The 17,549-nt window shown below is 44.4% G+C and overlaps 1 protein-coding gene across 1 annotated transcript in view; it reads right to left on the bottom strand.

The window, feature by feature from the left end:
• The window catches only part of USP10 (ubiquitin specific peptidase 10), a 49,051-nt gene extending 35,088 nt beyond the window's left edge, over window positions 1-13,963 (bottom strand). Inside the window, exon 1 of the mRNA XM_071440770.1 lies at window positions 13,811-13,963. Within this exon, the coding sequence (XP_071296871.1) occupies window positions 13,811-13,831 (21 nt within the window). The 5' untranslated portion in view covers window positions 13,832-13,963. The remainder of the gene's footprint in view (window positions 1-13,810) is intronic.
• Between the last annotated feature and the right edge of the window lie 3,586 nt (window positions 13,964-17,549).

The raw sequence follows: 17,549 nt of genomic DNA, 5'->3' as shown, positions 1-17,549 counted from the left end.
GAACTTTGCAGCTGGATGAAACATTTTTAGAAAGTTCACCATAACTTCTCACCAATAGTATTATGTTGATTTATTGTGGCCAATAGTAAAGATAGAAGAAGGATAAACAATTGGAAAGTGTATAAAAATCAGCCATATTCAATAATAAAGTGTTGCCAACTGAGACTGCTTGTGGTCTCTGCTTTATGTCGTGACCGCCTCGACAGCGACAGTCCCCCAAACCCCCTGGAAAAGGAATGCTAATGTGGCATGAAATCCTGCCATGAAATCTCCACTGGTGCCCCTGCCCAGCAGCACCAGGGCTGTCCTGGAGGAATGCAGGGAGGGGGAGTTCCACAGCTGCCTGTCCTAGAAAACCAGGTAGAAATAGCACTGATAGTGCTGCATCATCAGCCTGGCATCACCGGGCTGCAAGAAAGCCAGGAAAATGAAGTGTCAACTTGGGCTTTCAGAGAGCATTAACGTGGCTTTCATCTGCCACCCAACAGCTTCAGAGCTTCGGTCCAATTAGTTTAAGCTGCAAATAGTCCCACTTCAAGTGCTTTTCCATAAAGGAGTTAAAAATACAGCTTTTACAGCTGGATTGTTCCTTGCCACCACTAAATGTCTCAGCAGAAGGCCAAACAAGTCAAACTCGTTCACATTTGAACTGAAATGATGAAATAGCTGATGGATAGCCTAAGCTATATTTATATATATATATTATATATATAATCTTGGCCACCAAGTTACTCCTACAAAGTGGATTTACTCTCACAGCTCTGGGAGAGGCTGCAGCAGAGCAGGAAAAGGAAGCATTCAGACACAAGTGTGTTTTCTGGCAAGGAAAAAAGGCACATGCATATGAGTGCACTTGGGTTTTATTAGCAGAGAAAACACTCTTGCATTAGTCATCCTGCAGCAAACAAGGCATTGCTTCCTCACCCTTACTTCTCTCCCAATTTCTCAAGGATTTTTTAATGGAAAATGTAGGAAAAAGCAGCTTTCCCACAGGTTGTCCTTTCCTCTGAGCTGAAATTCATCAAGTCTTACTACACAGATGATTACTGAACTGGAGACAAGGTTTTACAAACTAACAAATCTCAAGAAACTGTTTGGGATTTTTATAGGTTTTGAATTTGCACCCAGCATCCCATAACCAGGAGCTCTGAAAACCACTGGCCATGTATTTACAGCTGTACCACAACCTAAATAATATTTCAGGCAAAGCATACGTCAATATATCTCTTGACCAAAAAATAAAGTTGACTTTTCTAAACACAAACATGTGCAAATGAAGTCACACTTGAAGGTGGAGCAGTTGCATATTAAAACTTTTAACAGCTGAAAATGCAACAAATCCCAAGGAAACTCTCAGTGAAGCTGCCAGTGCTTTTATCATTAGCCTGCAGCTCCAAACTAGAACATTAACACGTCTCCATAGTGCCTGGAGAAAGATCAGAGCTAGGTAAATGTAGGTCACCTAAGCCCATGAGTCAGTGCAACTCTGCCTGCCCACCATTTAAGCTATCAAAGGCTCAAAAATATAGTGCAGGACCAAACCTTTCCTTTTATTCCCCCCTAATTCCGGAGTTTTTTGGGTGTTATTATAGAATTCTTACAGCTGAAGAAAGTTACAGATTTTCTATCTGTTTCACATAAATTAATCTGACAGGTTTTATTCCTTCATAAAAAAAAAAGAATTCTCATCCTCAAAAATCCTTTTCTTGTCAGAGGAAAGGCAGCCCTCTGGCCAGTAGGGAGGCACAGTTGTGGCTGTCACATTAGTGGAAGGACAGGTTTCAGGACCAAATGACTCCTTGCAGCCTGATGTCATTAAGGGAGCACAATGTAGATCTCAGCAGTTTATCCTGAATATTGTAACTCAAATACTCACAAAAGCAAAGCAGGTTGTTGGTTTTTTATCAATTATATAACATACCTCAAATCAAAGCAACAAACTGAACAACAACCATAGAAAATGCTGCCAAAAGACAAGCCAATTTCTTACACCCAAACAAGTTCTGTTTATGTACGCTCCTCATTCTATTTCAAATAATGAGGTGCCTGTTGGCACTCCTCTAGTTCAAACAGCAGCTGCCACAAAGTGCATGCAGCCCAAGGAAGTTTTCTATAAAATGGTCAGTGTAGTGAGCAGGGGAGAGAAAAAGGGAGGGCAAGAATGAAAACCAACCCATGTCACACAGACAGAACTGCATTTCTGAGTGAGCTGTCCCACAAAGACTCCTTATCTTCCCATGCCAGGACTGCACCAGCAGAACACCTCTGCTGCTTCACATTTCAGATTTGCCCCAGCTGATATTTTCTGTTCCACAGAACAACAGAGAGAGAGCCCACCAAAACAGGGACGATCTTATTTTGTAAATATTCACAGCATAAGGAGAGCACTGCAACTGTAGCACTTGTACAAGATCATAAACAATGGCCCCCGACAGGAGAACTGTACCCACAATTTATAAACGACTCTGAATTTGTATTCTGTGGTACAGCATTGAGTGTTTTTGATGAGCAAATCCTTCCCTGCACCTTCCCTGGCACCCAAGGCAGGAACACACATGGAGAGCAGGCATTTGGGGACTAGAGCAGGAATACCTGCAAAGTGCATTCCAGGCAACAGGGAGAGGGAGGTAACTGAATTGTGAGGGGTGATTACATCAACTCTTGGCTCTTTGGAGAGCAAAAGAAGGAATTTCTGACACCTTTCCACCACCACTACAAACCCACAGAACATCTGCCCGTGATAAAGAGAAGTAGTAACATTTTCCTATCTGTTTTCTTGCTATGTTAAAACTAAACACAAGCCAAACAAAAATACTTTCCTATCATAATCTCCCAGCTGGCAGCCCTCACAAATATCAAATGAAAAAGAAATACTTCCCAAACGGGGAGACTGGTCCTTCCTCAGTTCTGAATTCAAGCACAGTGCTTGGTAACAAAAATCTCTGGCCAAGGCTCTATCTCCTCACACCCTCTAAAAGTTTGGAAACACCAGCTCCAGGCTGGCTGCTCATAACTCAGCAAACACATTTATTCAAGCTCTGCAGGCTCCTCTTGCACTGAACTAGCTATTGAGTCTATGTGCAAATTGGAAACTCTCCCTGTAATGAAGAGCAAAAATAATTAAGACTTGCATTATTCTGATTTACCAGTGCATGATAAGCTCTGAGGAGAGAGAAGCTGGAACATGAAGTTCCTCAAGAACACAGCCAGTTTAACTACTCTTTATTACAGGTGGAGCAGGCAAAACAATCCCTCAGTAATTTTATCTAATACTTCCCAGCAGAAAACCCTTAGTGCTGGCCCCTCTTTGCTTTTTTCTCTACCAAGCTAAAATCATTAGAGCTGCAACCTTCAGTGGGATGAAATTCTAAGAACACGGTGGTAAAATCAGTTCTGCATCTGGAGAACACTGCTTGGGCCACATTAAATAGCAAATTTTCTTGGAACACCTCCCAGCTGTGCACCCAAGTTCCAGGCACGTTCCATAAATCCACCTTTTTCTGCGGTTTACAGAATCTTTCTTTAGCAGCTACCATCCTGAAGGATTGTTTTCCACAAGCTTCTCTCAAGGTGGAAAAGCAGCACATGCATCTTCCCTGCCATCCCCAGAGCCTGCAGTATCCAGGAGGCAGCACATTCCTCCCCAGGCCAGGCAGGAACAAAGGCTGCCTTTCCTGGAATGGCTTCCAGCTCAGAAACTGCAGCGCTGCTTGGCACTGCCCTGCCACTGCAAAGCCTTTCTTCTCTTCTTGCTGTGGCTGAATTCACCTCACAGGCTGCTTTTATCCTTCAAATCCATGGTTGAAAGAAATCAAACCAACAGATATGGACTTGGATGAGGTTATTAAAAAGAAAAAATCAGAAGTAGAGCTCTAGGAGTAAAAAAGTGCAAGAAACAGATTAAATAGAGACACGTAGTAAGCAGTTCAAAAATATTACAATTGGCTTGATGAGACCAAAGATGAGGAACAAGAGTTAGATCAAGAGCTGACAGAGGATCTGAAGTTATTGGTAAAGACAGCAAAGGAGAAAAAAAGAAATTGAGAATGGGTTTTGTGCCTCCCAGACCACTCTCCCTTCTAAAAGCTGAACTATCAGCCCAGATTCTGGAGTCCTGGAATCCTTCTACACTGGGAGCAATCTCTAACTCAGTTCCAGCATTTGTATCTCACACTCCCTCTCCTGTGAGCTGCTCCATGTGCCTGGACAGGGAGTGCCTTCTCCATGCAGGTGAAGGTTCCAGCCTTGCAGATACAGCAGCCAATATTCAGGATGGCATCCTATTATTTTAAATATGGAAATTATACTAAAAAAATATGTTTCTAAAATACAGCGATCAAAAGCAAAGCTGTAAAATTCAGATTGCTTGTATCTTCATTAGATTCCCACTCGTTTGGGTATGTTTGATATTTTCTTTGCTTATTTCCACTACTCTCATCTTCACAGAGGACAAATACCTCAAAGGATCCAGACAGACCCATCCAAGAGAACCACTCCACCCTGAGCAGTGAGGAGATTGCTGTTCCCTATTTGTCAAGGAAGATGGAAAATACAGTGGAATATAAAGAAAAGTGGGGAAAGAATGCATAGCCTCTGAATTACTGCAGCTAAACACTGTGGAAAACTAAAATCCCCCTCTAACAGCACCTCAGCAAACGAGTCACCCACACAATGCTTTTCACAAGCAATTACTCAGGGCAGGATTTAGGGTGGCTAAGATTAGGTGAGGCAAAAATTAGCTCTCTGGACTCCATCCTGACAAGGAACACAGATTGGCACTTTTGGAAAGCACCAAACCCACCTGCCCAGGGCTCATGAGCCTCTTTTGATGGCCCAACTTCACTTCTCAACCCTAGATTTTTGAAAAGGTAAATGCTTAGGAAATTTGCTGGGTTGACAATCTCATCTCTTCACAGGTTGAATGATCAGCAAGGTGATTACTGTCAAATTGAGGAAAAATGATCCAAATGATTTTTAATTTATTTTTTCCACTGGTGGAAGGAGTGTTAAGGAACTGAGGAACCAGTGTCAAGCAGAATACACAAGTGGCCAGGAACAAGGAAGAATGAGACTTTCCCCTCTGCGAGTTGTGACCTGCCAAAAATGGGTTATCTCATAGAGAAACAGCCAAAAATAAACCAGAGAATATGTGAAAAACACAATGATTGGTAAATGACTCATGGGGATCACAGAAATGAAACCCAACTACCACAACAGAATAAAGGCTCCAATATTTTGTGCTCTTTATCAGCTGAAGTTTCAGTAGTAGTTCTGCAGAGGTTCCTGCTGTGTTTCCTGCAGGAACTCCAGCCCCTTCAGGACTCCACCAGGTGACACACATGGATGTGGGATGTCCCACGAGGACACCATCCCATGTTCTGATCCCCAGGGCATTCTCAGCCATCCACCTCCTCCATCAGCCCAACACGTGGCAGGTGGAAACCTGCAAGGATCTGGCAAAGCCTGTGACAGCAACTTTGTATTTCCAAGGGGTTTGCAAGTTAAAATGGAAATTGGGACACCACACATATGCCACCGCCTCCCGAGACAGTTTTAGAGCTTAAGTATCTGCAAAACAATTTTATGTAGATGCAACAGAGCTGTTCAAAGGAATGCACAGATTAATACACTGCTGCCACCAAACCCCAAACAGTAAGCATACCAAATACTCATATTTTTAAGTGACAGCATTAGAAATTGGGTATGAGTATGGCAGTAGGTATAGTGCAAGAAAAAAAAAGTCTTAAATGGTCAAAGTTAAGTAGCTCAATTCAAAGACTATCACTGATAATGCTGTTACTTTTTGTCTTTCCTTGTACATCTTCTGTCAGCATCCAGAATTCTTTTGCACATGTGAATGAACAGACTGCACAAAACAGCACTCCAGATATTTCCCAACACATTTAGTCTCAAAGATACCAAAATTCTTTCGCTTTCTGAAGGTAAAGAAGGAATTAAACCAGAATATCCTGACAAACTGATAAAGCCCCAATGCTCAGAGAGCAGAGCACACTCACAGCTCCCTGGGTACCCTCCTTGCAGGCAGCAGTTGAGTCACCACTTCCTTGGCTGCTCATCCAGAGGGCTCAGAACAGGAATATCGACAGCAGCAGCAGCACAGGCAGCTCTGCTCTGGCCTTCAGCTCCTCAGTGCAGGGACAGAGGCAGGAGCAGCTCTGTCTGCAGGGTCCCTGCTCTCAGCCACAGCTCCAGCACCTCCTGCTCTCCTGTCCCCCATCCATCCATGGCTTTGGAGACCCCACACAAGTGCCACCCAATTGTCATCAGGCCCACAGTGCAGACAAGGATGATGAAACCACACCCTGAACCCTCACACTTCTGCACACTCTGAACCTGTGAGACTTTCTCCTTTCAAACAACACCAATTCAGGCAGTTTTTGGAAGAACATGCTTCTCATGGGTCTGTTCACTGCCTCCTTTGGTCCCAAATCTAATTAAGAGATCTTGCAAATCATAATGACATTCGGTAAAGCAATGAATTACTCACACAATTCTTCAAAATGGTTTTTTTGCAAATAAGGCAGAAAACACAAACTGAACTAGAACATATAAACTTATTTAAGTTTCACAGTAGTGATGTCTGCCATTATCAAATCCTGCTGGCTACTCAGTAAACACACTGGATGTGCTGGACACTCAGACCTGCCAATAAGCAGTTGTTCACTAACTCTAAGTGTTTTTTACTTCAAGCTGTCACAAAATAAATAAATTTAGAGCACACACAGAATTGGTTTGCATACCAAATGGCTAAGAAACACCTTAGCTCTTAGCTTATCTCTTTCCTAACTATAAAAATCCATGAGGAATTCAGATCAATTATAAAGCCCCACTACCATGAAACCACAGAGGCTGCACAGCTCAGCCCCACTGGAGCACTGCTGCAGGAGGGACCCCCTGAGGCCCTGGTACCCACCACTGCCAGCAGCACAAAGCCAAGGGGAAAAGGAGCACAGCTGCCCTCCCACAGCACTGCAGGCTCAACACTGATCAGAGCTTGGGGACATCTCTATTCCAAGGATGTGAGCACATCAAATCAGAAAATCTATCAGCCTAAATGTGACAATCATTAGTGCCAGGTGTAATACACACCCACTGCCTCTATCCTCTCCCACTGAGGAAACAGCTCTGGAAACACCTGGAACACCATGGCAGCATCTGCCACCTGCACTCAGCAACAAGAGTGACCTCCACACCTCACTGGACTGGCCACCACACCTCCCTCACTGGCCACCACACCTCCCTCACTGGCCACCACAACTCACTGGCCACCACACCTCCCTCACTGGCCACCACACCTCCCTCACTGGCCACCACAACTCACTGGCCACCACACCTCCCTCACTGGCCACCACACCTCCCTCACTGGCCACCACAGCTCAGCACTATGTCTGGACCACAGTGAAGTTCAAGAGACTGAGACCATGAGCCTGTTGACAGGGACAAATCCAACAGCTTCATTTCTTCTGCTCTGAAAGCTGACTGCTCCTCTTTCACACTTCTGACTCTGCTGCACTTACATTTTCTGTTGCTTGCAAGGCTAGGATGACAATTTTATGTATTTCATTCTTGCCTGCTTGCTCTGAAGGCACACCAACTGCATAAATTCTTTTTCAATTGTTGCTGTTCCCAGTTCTGTTAGGGAGGTCTCACCATGTGTGATGAAATGTGGAAGCCTAAGCCTCTTGTTAGGGGCAATGGTCTATGGTCACAGCCCTTAACTGAGAAGAAAGTGAGTACTGCCTAAGCAAGTGGAAATTGCCTCAAGAAGTTGTCTTTGCCTTTTTTCCAGCTTTGTATCAATTAAACACAGTGCTCCACAGACACTTTCAAACAGCTGTGGCTTTGGTTTTGTATCCCAAAGGCAGCAGCAGAACAGAAAGTGAGGTTTTCCATGCTGTAAGGACACCAGAGTGCTATTTCTTCCTTTCTTTGGTCAGCTAGCTATTCTTAGAACCCATGAGATTTAATGGATAGACTAAGTACACTGGAAGTCAAGAGAACTTGATTCTTTTTGCAATTCAGCTGTTACCTGTGCTGACAATGACTCTTTTCCTTTCTGCTTGACTTCCCTCTCCTTTTTACCCTATCTACTCATATTTAAAATGACAAGGCCATCCCACACTATGTGCCAGTCTCATTTTGAACTGAATACCCTCTGTAAGTAACATGGTCCATAACATGAATACAACTAATCTAACTGCCTGCCTCTATCATTAAAAAAATTAACTGAACTTTTTCCACTTCCCTCTCCATCCAGCCTAAAGCTTGCACCAAGAATTCAAGGGATTATCAGTATTTTACCTATTTTAACAGTACCTACAAAGACACCCCACTCCAGCAAGACAAAACATTTTCAGAGCAGAAGCCTCCACTTCTCTGTATGAATGATACACAACTTCTGTATTTTGAGTTACAGTGGCAAATCCATTGCCAGCCTGCAACATTCATGGGGGAAAATGAGGCAGGAAATCTGTGAATCACTACAGCAGGCTCTAAATGTATGAAAAAGCATGCCCAGTGCACCGGGGGAATAACTCAGCTATTTCTGCTGGTCTGCTCAGTGGAGTTCAAACAAAATAAGAAGTCTTTCATACACAGATTTCTTTGAAGAAAACCTACTTTCCTGCATGTTTTTTTTAAATGCATCTTTTCACACAACCTTTAGAGACATGCTCTTCTTTACAGCTTCTTACAGATCGTGCATTTTTCTCTTCCACCTCAAAGCTGAGCCTCACTTGGGGTATTTACTTTTTTAACAAAGTAAAATAATTTCAGATCCCTTAAGTGGTTTTCCAGTTTGTGTTAACATTACCCTCGATGGCAGCTCATCTGTATCTCTTTTTTTCCTACTATAATTCCAATGCAAATAACACACAGTGCTTCTCTTAAAGCTTCCATCCATGATATGAATTCACACACAATGCTACCAGCAGCAGATTCCCCAAAGTGCTCCTGCACATTTCTCTCCTACAGCACTGACATTGGTGGCTAGCACAGAATCTCAACAAGCCTTTCTTGATTTGAAGAACAGATGTTTTTTCACAAGGTGGATGATTCAAAGAAGCCTTCCACAAACACTTTGTTAGGGCTACTGTGATTTAATCTTCCTCCTGCCTAAATACAGGTGAAGAAAAACAGACCTTGTAGCACACACTGATGATCAATAAATCGTATGCTGTCAAACAAGGAGGAAAAGTTCTTATGCATATTTAAAATATCAGGAATATCTGGAAATAAATTAGGTATTAGAATGAAATGAACTACAAAATGAAAAGACTAATGTACATCAAAGTTTTACTCTATTAAAGCATTAATGAATATATGAACATGAGCACTAACAAAACAGAATCCTTCAAAGTGTTTTAAAAATAACCAACACAGCTCCATTATTGGAAATACTTGAAACGCAGTCTTAAATACCTATGGCACAATTTCATCAAACAAAAATAGGGTTCAGAACCCCAATTTTAAAGTATCAGACTATTCAATTGTGGAATGTCTGAATATACAAACACACACATGTACACACACACACACTTTTTCACCACGAAGCACAACCCTTTGTTCCCTAATCCCCAGTTGTATGTTTAATGATCACACATAAAACACTCCCATCAAAAAGAAAAACCGCAGTTCCAGCATGTTTAATTCTTTGGAAATGAACATCTACATTGCTGAAATGGCATTAGAGTGACAAATGACTATAATCCAATGGCCCAAGGCCAGCAACTTCTATTCTAACAGATTTGGCAGTTTTGTACAGCACAGCATGTTGTGTGTCGATCACTAAACAGAAATGAGACTGCTCAGTTTACCTACAAACAAAACCCCACTTAACTTTACAAGTATTTTAACAGCTACATGAAATGCAAGGAGCAGTATGTCTGAGCAACTGCCCACAGAAACTGGATTTATTAATAGGTAAATGGCTGGATCCATTCTAAGAAGTCTCCAGATCAGTGCTATAGTCTAGAATGCACAGAATAAATAGCAGTGATTCACAAAACCTGTGGGTTTTAGCCTATTTGCATGCTGCCATATAGTTCCAAATTTAAGTTCTATGTCAGTTTTCCCAGACTTCCTTTTTTTAAGTCAACCAACCCACATTCACCCACTTTACTCGGTGTGGATTCACCATTCAATTCACATTTTAGAAAGGCAAATGATCCCTTCTGGCTACCGAAACTCCCAGCTCCAGCTGCAGCCTGAATTCCCAAGATCATGGGAGCCTGGAATAACTGCTCACTCCATGGGCAAAAGATGAGCCCAGACCCTTCTGAGCAATGAAAAACGAGTGGGGAGGGACAAATCCAGCTTCTTCAGCCCTTTCAACACAGGACAGCAACTGAGCAGCAGCAGCAGCAGCAAGATGGGGCACTCACACAGCTCCCTCCAATGCCACTCCCCAGCAGCCCTTTCCCACATCACCTTTTATTTTGTGTATCTTCAGTGGATTTCACAAACCTGACAGAATCCAAGTGCCCCATCCCCAGACGTTTCTTTCTGCCCATGAAGACACTCCAAGGTTACACACATGTGCACAAGAAACTCATCCAGCTGCATAACAACCATTTTTTGGACATTATTTTCCAGACATCGATTTCCTAATCACCACAAACATCAGGCAAGACACTGCAAAGGCAGCACAGCACAAATGCCCGCAGGCTGCTGCCTTTTTTTTCTTTTTTTTTTTTTTGTCTTCTAGAAAGAGTCCTGGCTTAAGGAAACATCAAGCTACACCCTGCCAGGGAGCAGCCCTCCAAGCTGGCCATAAAAGAGGCAGTTTGCAATGCAGTGTTGCAGGGAGTCAGGTTGCATGCCATGTTCGAGTTCCAGTTCTTCTGGTTGCCAGGCCAGACACAAGCTGGGTGAGGATGAGCAGCTTAGGAGCTTGTTCAGCTTTTTTTTCTTTCTCAGCTCAAACCCTCCTGGTTTTCACTTCAGCTGGGTTTGGGGCCAACGTGGTAGGTTTGAAATGGCACCGAGTTCATCTGACACCACAGTAATGGTGGAAGAACAAAACAAGCATAAATGATTCATTCTGCTATGGTATCCTTTCTTCTGCTTAACTTGTTTTCAAAGGATTTACAAATGATGCCTCTGTATTAATTCTTTCTATGAAAAACAATAGAAAAAGCGGCTAAACCAACTGTTTATACAGTTCCTACAGAGTTTTAGTCTTTCCAAACAGGGAAATAGTTTTTAAGCTGTCTTTTTCTTTTTTTTAAAGAGATTTTTAGATGCCCTTGATGACAAGTGGTTTTAACTAGATCAGCTTAACATCTTTAGTGTCATGGAGCAATACAGCAGGTTCACTTGTAGCTCACCTTAAAAAAAGGACAGATTGTGAATAGAGTCAGCACACACCCAACAGACCCACACAACACTTAAACCTCTCATGAGGTGGTTATGAAATAGTGCCATGGAACAGAGGCACAAACACCAGCAAGAGCTGAACCGTGCTACCAAACACTTCTGTGCTCGCTGAGCTGGCACCCAAAATCAATGGAAATATTCGATATGATGGGGTTTCAGGAGTCATTTGTCACAATGTGCAAACTGACTGATGAAATATTTCTGCCCACTATTCCATGAATCCATCCATGGCAGAAATCTGACTCTGCGTTTCAGCTGGAGGAGCAGCAGGATTTTCTTGAAGATGTTTTTCCCCTGTGTGACAAAAAATGCCTGAATGATGGTACACCCAAATTAGAGATATGGAAGGAGAACACACTTTTGTCTACTTCTGCATCATGACATGGACACAATAACTCAATAATCTTATTTATCTTCTACTCAGAACAGCCAACTTTTATCAAAACTTTCTTATTTTTTCTACTGATCTGTAACACTATCATCCTAAAACAAAAAGGAAACACCTTACACATGTAAAACTGCATCCCTGAGCTTTCTTCAGGATTTCATCCCAAAGGCTCCAAAACATTGTTACCTTAATTCAGCATCACAGCACTGTTCTGGAAGATGTGCTCACATAGATCCCAGACAGCATCTCAATAAACTGGTTACATTTGAAAAAAACCCAGAAACAGGTTGTGTTTAGTAACATGAACAAAGCATTAGCTAAACAATATTTTATAAATGTGCTTCCAAAATATATATGTACCACATTCTCTACAAACTATCTAATACAAATAATATATTACAACTTCAGCAGCAACCTCAGGAGACCTAAAATCCACCTTTACCTACAGAGGGAGATGATTTAAAATAGTCTGTGCTCAAATTGCTACTGAAGATGAATTTACAACCCAGTTTTAATTTCAGCAATGGAGCACTTCACCATAAACTAAATCATCAGCCTAACACTTTTTTTGTTTTAAAGTCCGCCAATGTAATTATGTACTGATCAAAACAAATCCTTAACTCCTCCAAATCATGAAAAAAGCTGCATTTTAAACACCAAACTCGTCAAACTGACCACATGCACGGCTGAGGGGGGAGAAAGCAGGGATTGAAACAACTCTTGAGCTGGGCACTGAATCCTTCTGATGCATCTGCATTCCAAAAATCATTCACTGGGATAGTAAAAAAAGATCGAAAAGTGGGTGAGTTTCCTTCACTTTGAAATAAAACTTGAGGGACACAAAATTTTAAAATTAGTCGTAAATTTGAAACAAACTCCAGACACTGCAGCTGCCTTAAGAACACCCACATTAACAAAAGCACTCACGTTTTTCTCTCAAATAAATCAAACTGCACAAGAAATGTCGGTCTAGTTTTTACCAATTACAAACTTCTGAAAATAGAAATACTAGTGCCATCAGTGCACGTCCTCATTTGATGTGTAACTTAACTTCATTGAGAAAAAAAAAAAGACAAAATATACAGAACTTATAGTAAAGCATCACCCTGTTCAAAATGACTTACATTGTATGAAACGTGCTTTCTACGACAGAAGACACGGATCCTTAACAAAATTACTTTTAACGCTACCACAGTTTTCTCAACTTTATTCTTTGCTAAACAACAAAGCTGCTCTAAGTCTTGCAAATAAAACACTCCAAAGCTCCACACGCTTTTCCTGACATTCCCGCTTTCAAACTCTTTGGGAGAAAAACCTTAAGGGAAAGAAACAGCGAAGCGAACCCATTCAATCATTCGCTCTAAGCACACACACACACTGGATTAGCCCAGGAAGCGAGCTGTAAACTTCCAGCGAAAAACCACCACGACTGCAGTTTTTTTTCCACTCGGTGCACAAATCTCCGGGGCTGGTTCAGCCAGTGGGATCCACGGAATCCGCACACGCATCCCCGTGCACGGCGATCTTGCAACACTCAGCCCTTTGCACCCCGATGCGCCGGGGTTTAGCGAGTGTTTGTGCGGGGGGGAGGGGGGAGGATTAGTTTACAAATCTCCTTATTCCCTTCTCGTTATAGAATCGTTTCTGCCTCTCACCCCCTCCAAAAAATTCAAAAGAGCAGCCGGAGCGATGGGCTCTGTCCGAGGCACGCTCGGCCGGGGGCTCAGCACCGGCACCCCCCGCCCCGGGCCCCGGCGTGGTGACACCGACACCGGCGCGGGGCCGACCCCCCGCGCTCCGGACCCCTCCGGGATGGGAATTCCGCCCCGGGAGCGCCGGATCCGCCGTTCCCGCGGGCAGCGAAGCCGCCCCACCGCCCTCAGCACATTCAATGAACGTGCACAATCACCCTGGGCCTACTCCCGGCCACCACGCTCCCCCCCCATCCCGGGGCCCGCCCGCCGCCGGGAGCTCGGCGTGGTCCGGGCGCGGTGCCGCAAGGGTGCCCGCGGTCCCGGACGGTACCTGCGCGCCGTGCAGGGCCATGGCGCCCCGCGTCCCCGGGGAGCTCGGCGGTCCCGGCCCCTCACGCCGCCGCCCCCGCCGCCGCCATCTTCTCCCTCGCACGCACCAGCCGGGCCGGGCGGGCGGGCGCGCACCGCACCGCGCATGCGCCGGGCCCGCCCACCCGCTGCGCGCGCACGGGGCGGGAGCTGAGGGCGCCCAGGGAAAAGGGCGGGAGGCGGCTCCGCCTCCCTGAGGGGAGCGAGGCGGGCGAGGAGCCCCGAGGGCTTCCCTGGAACACCCCAGCGGGCATCCCGCCTGTGGGAGGCTGAGGAGAGGAGAGGGTTTAGCCTAGGGAAGAGGAGGCTGAGAGGGGATGTGGTTAATACATGTAAAATATCGCCAGGGTGGGTGCTGAAAGAATCGTGGACGGAGCTTAAAGATCATCCAGTTCCATCCCCTGCCACGATCAGAGACACCTTCACTGTCCTAGGTTGCTCCAAGCCCTGTCCGGCCTGGCCTTGGGCACTGCCAGGGATCCAGGGGCACCCTGTGCCAGCCTGGTGCCAGACCTTTCTCCATGGTGCTCAACAACAGGACAGGCAGCAGTGGCCATAAACTAAACCATGAGAAGTTTCAGCTCAACGTGAAAAGGAATTTCTGTCCCTGTAAGGTGGCAGAGCTCTGGAATAGCTGCCCAAGGAGGGTGTGGGGTCTCTTCTGAGGGAGACATTCCGACCCCACCTGGCCACGTTCCTGTGTCACCTGCTCCAGATGTCCCTACCTTGGCAAGGTCGTTGGGCTGGGTGATCTCCAAAGATCCTTTCCAACCCAAATAATTCTGTGATTCCTTGATTAAGTTGGAAAAGCCTTCCAAGACCATTGAGTCCAATCTGTGGCAAATCCCTGCTTGGTCAGCCAGCCCGGAGCACTGAGTGCCACATCCAGGAATTCCTTGGACACCTCCAGGGATGGTGATTCCACCACCTCCCTGGACAGCCTGTTCCAATGTTTAATCTCCCTTTCTGTGAAAAAATCCCTCCTAATGTCCAATTTTCATCTGTAAAAGGGCACATGCACAAATCTCCTTATTTGTCACTCTGGCAGGTAACAGGTAAGGCTGTGTGCCCAGATGGTGCCAGAGCGAAGCTGTCCCACTTCTGTCCCAAATAACCAGGGTGGGAAAGGGTTCAAGGTTTGTATCTAGGAAAAAAAAATAATAAAAGGAATGACTAAGCCAATCTCATGATTTTGAGAGGATTGAGTCATAACAATACTGAAACCCCCAGGCAAGAATCCATCAAATTAATCGCTAATTTACTCCATTTTTTTTTTCCTGAAACAAACTACCAAGTCCTGCAAAAGTCTAATTTGGCTCTGGATCCAGAGCGGGTGATGGAGACAACTTTATATCAGTGAGAAAGTGGAATCGAAGAAAAGGAAGAGCACACAGGAGCTCTGTGTCTTTGGGAAAATGGGGAGAAGATTCCTCCCCGTCTCCACGACAAGGACACGTCCCTCCTGTTTGTGAAGAGCAACACTTCCCGTGTGCTAATGACAGTAAATGATTTTCTCTATCAGCCTTTACCCTTCCAGCTGACACACCCAGCTGCCGCTCCCTCGCTTTTGTCTCTCCCCAGTGTTGCTGTGCTGTCCTGAGGCACAGAACCAGCAGTGAAAATGGCTGGTTAATATTAAAGGGGAGAAACAAAAAAGGGAGACAAATGTTCAGGCTTTTTGCATACAGCATTTCAAACGTCTGAAAGCCCCTCTCCCCTCGGGAGTCTAATTTACAAGGTAAATAATGGAGTGAAAACCCTTATGTAGCTCGTCTGGTTGAAGGCAAAATTCCCTTCTGCCCACAATGCTGCCTTAGTAAACTGACTGTTCCAAAATACAAATGAGCACAGTGTCTTCAGCCTGGAAAGCAGAAATTCAAATACCAAAACTGCTAAAAACCAGAGCTGAGGGTGAAAACTGAGAAAGGATGTCACTGTTTAATTCAGCAACATTTTAAACACGTTCGATTTTATCCCATCTTAGTATAGTTTAATTATAAAGTTTGTTAATATTTTACCATAATATTTCCTAATATTCTAAGGGGTTTTTTTTTTGATGAAACTTACCTGCTGCAAAGTTTCAACCTCGGTTCTGTTCTATTAATTTTTGCCAGATTTTGGCCTCTTATTTCATTACTGCTTTCATTGCACAAACCAGTTGTATTTTCTTACATTCTTTATGCCAGTGGCTGTGAATTATCCCTCCAAATCAACAAGTTGCTTTTCCAAATTAAAAAAAACAACCAGTGTTGTATTTTTCTTTCTGCATATGCACATTCTTAAAATTCATGGAACAGTGTTCCCGACAGCACGTGGATTTATCAAAACCAAACGAGTCCCATGGCTGTGGAAATAAAGGATTGTCTGACAGCAGCCCGGGAGCTGGATTAAACCACTCCCAGTGGCTCCAGGTGCTGCTGTAATTGCTCCCATCCTGCTGGAAATGCAAAGTGCTGGGGACTCCGTGGGACTTCACAAGGTCATGGGATCTGTGCTCATGTGACAGTGCCAGGAGAAGATGTGTACACACGGCCTCTGAAGATGGCTTTCGGGGAGTTGAAGCACTCAGGACCCTCACACTCACCTTTTCAGGGGCAGAGGGAATGCTGTAGCCCTTCAGGAGGTTTAGTGCTGTCCTTGCAGAGCTTTATCCTGCTGCCAAGAGCTTCAGGAGCTCCCAGGACTTTTTCTTCAGAGATGCAGAACCTTTATCCCAACAGTTTCTAGGTCCAATAAGGGCTTTGGCTACATCAAGTATTTGCAAGCCCTGGCTGGATCTCACAGAGAGTCAGTTGGCTCATATTAAAAATAGGATATTTACGTTTTCAGCAGAGAACCAGCCAGCTCTAGGTCAGCATCAGAGATTGTAGAATTATCAACCTGGGTGATATTTTTTTAACTTTCTGGGCCCTAAATGTCCCAGGTCAGCAGCAGGCACTGGGAGTGGGCAAAGGGAACCTGAGAGCAGAAGGGCAGGAATGGTTCTGCAGGTGGAAGAGTTTAGACAGGTAACATGGGCAACCAGCAGCTAGTTAATTCCAAAAATGGGTTAATGCAAGCCTGACTTCAAATTCCATTGGCTGTTCACAGAAAGGGGGAATTCCTAAATTTTCTGGACATTTCTAAAAAGATTTGTTGATGTAAAAAGCTTAAGCATGGACTAGGTCAAGCAGAAACACATTTGAAGTGTGGACAAGCCTTGAGTAGATCATGTGGATGCTTGACTCAGTGTTTCAATTATCTATGCAGAACTTCTGGCTAATTAATTGTGACTTATCCTTATCTTAAATATAAGTCTTCCCTCTTCTCATTCAATCATCTCTGTCAGTTCTGGAGCATCAAAAGAACCAGCGAGTCTCCATCTCACCTTCCCCTCGTGCTCTGTCACCAAATCCATCATCATAAAACAAAGGTACATTTTTTCCCAAAGCTACTCTGAATTCCAGGAGGAACTAAAAAATGTGTGCAGCACCAAGAACCCCGTGCCTGGGCTGTGTCCCCTGTGTGGAGTCACCAGGAAGGAGGAGGGAGCTGTGAGTACCTGAGCTGTGCTCTGGCTCTCACAGCGTGGTGACAGAACCTCTCCATCTGCCCTGACCTGATCCCTGAGACACCCCAAAGCCATAAGTTCATGAAGGAATAATTAGCATCTCTCTCATTATTGCATTCATGAGAACTGAAATAGCTCAAGAAGCTGAAAT

The sequence above is a fragment of the Agelaius tricolor genome, unplaced genomic scaffold (genome assembly GCF_023055355.1).
Source record: "Agelaius tricolor isolate 1412-34295 unplaced genomic scaffold, bAgeTri1.0.p SCAF_15, whole genome shotgun sequence".
Taxonomy (NCBI): Eukaryota; Metazoa; Chordata; class Aves; order Passeriformes; family Icteridae; genus Agelaius; species Agelaius tricolor.
This window is presented reverse-complemented; position numbering and strand designations above follow the sequence as displayed.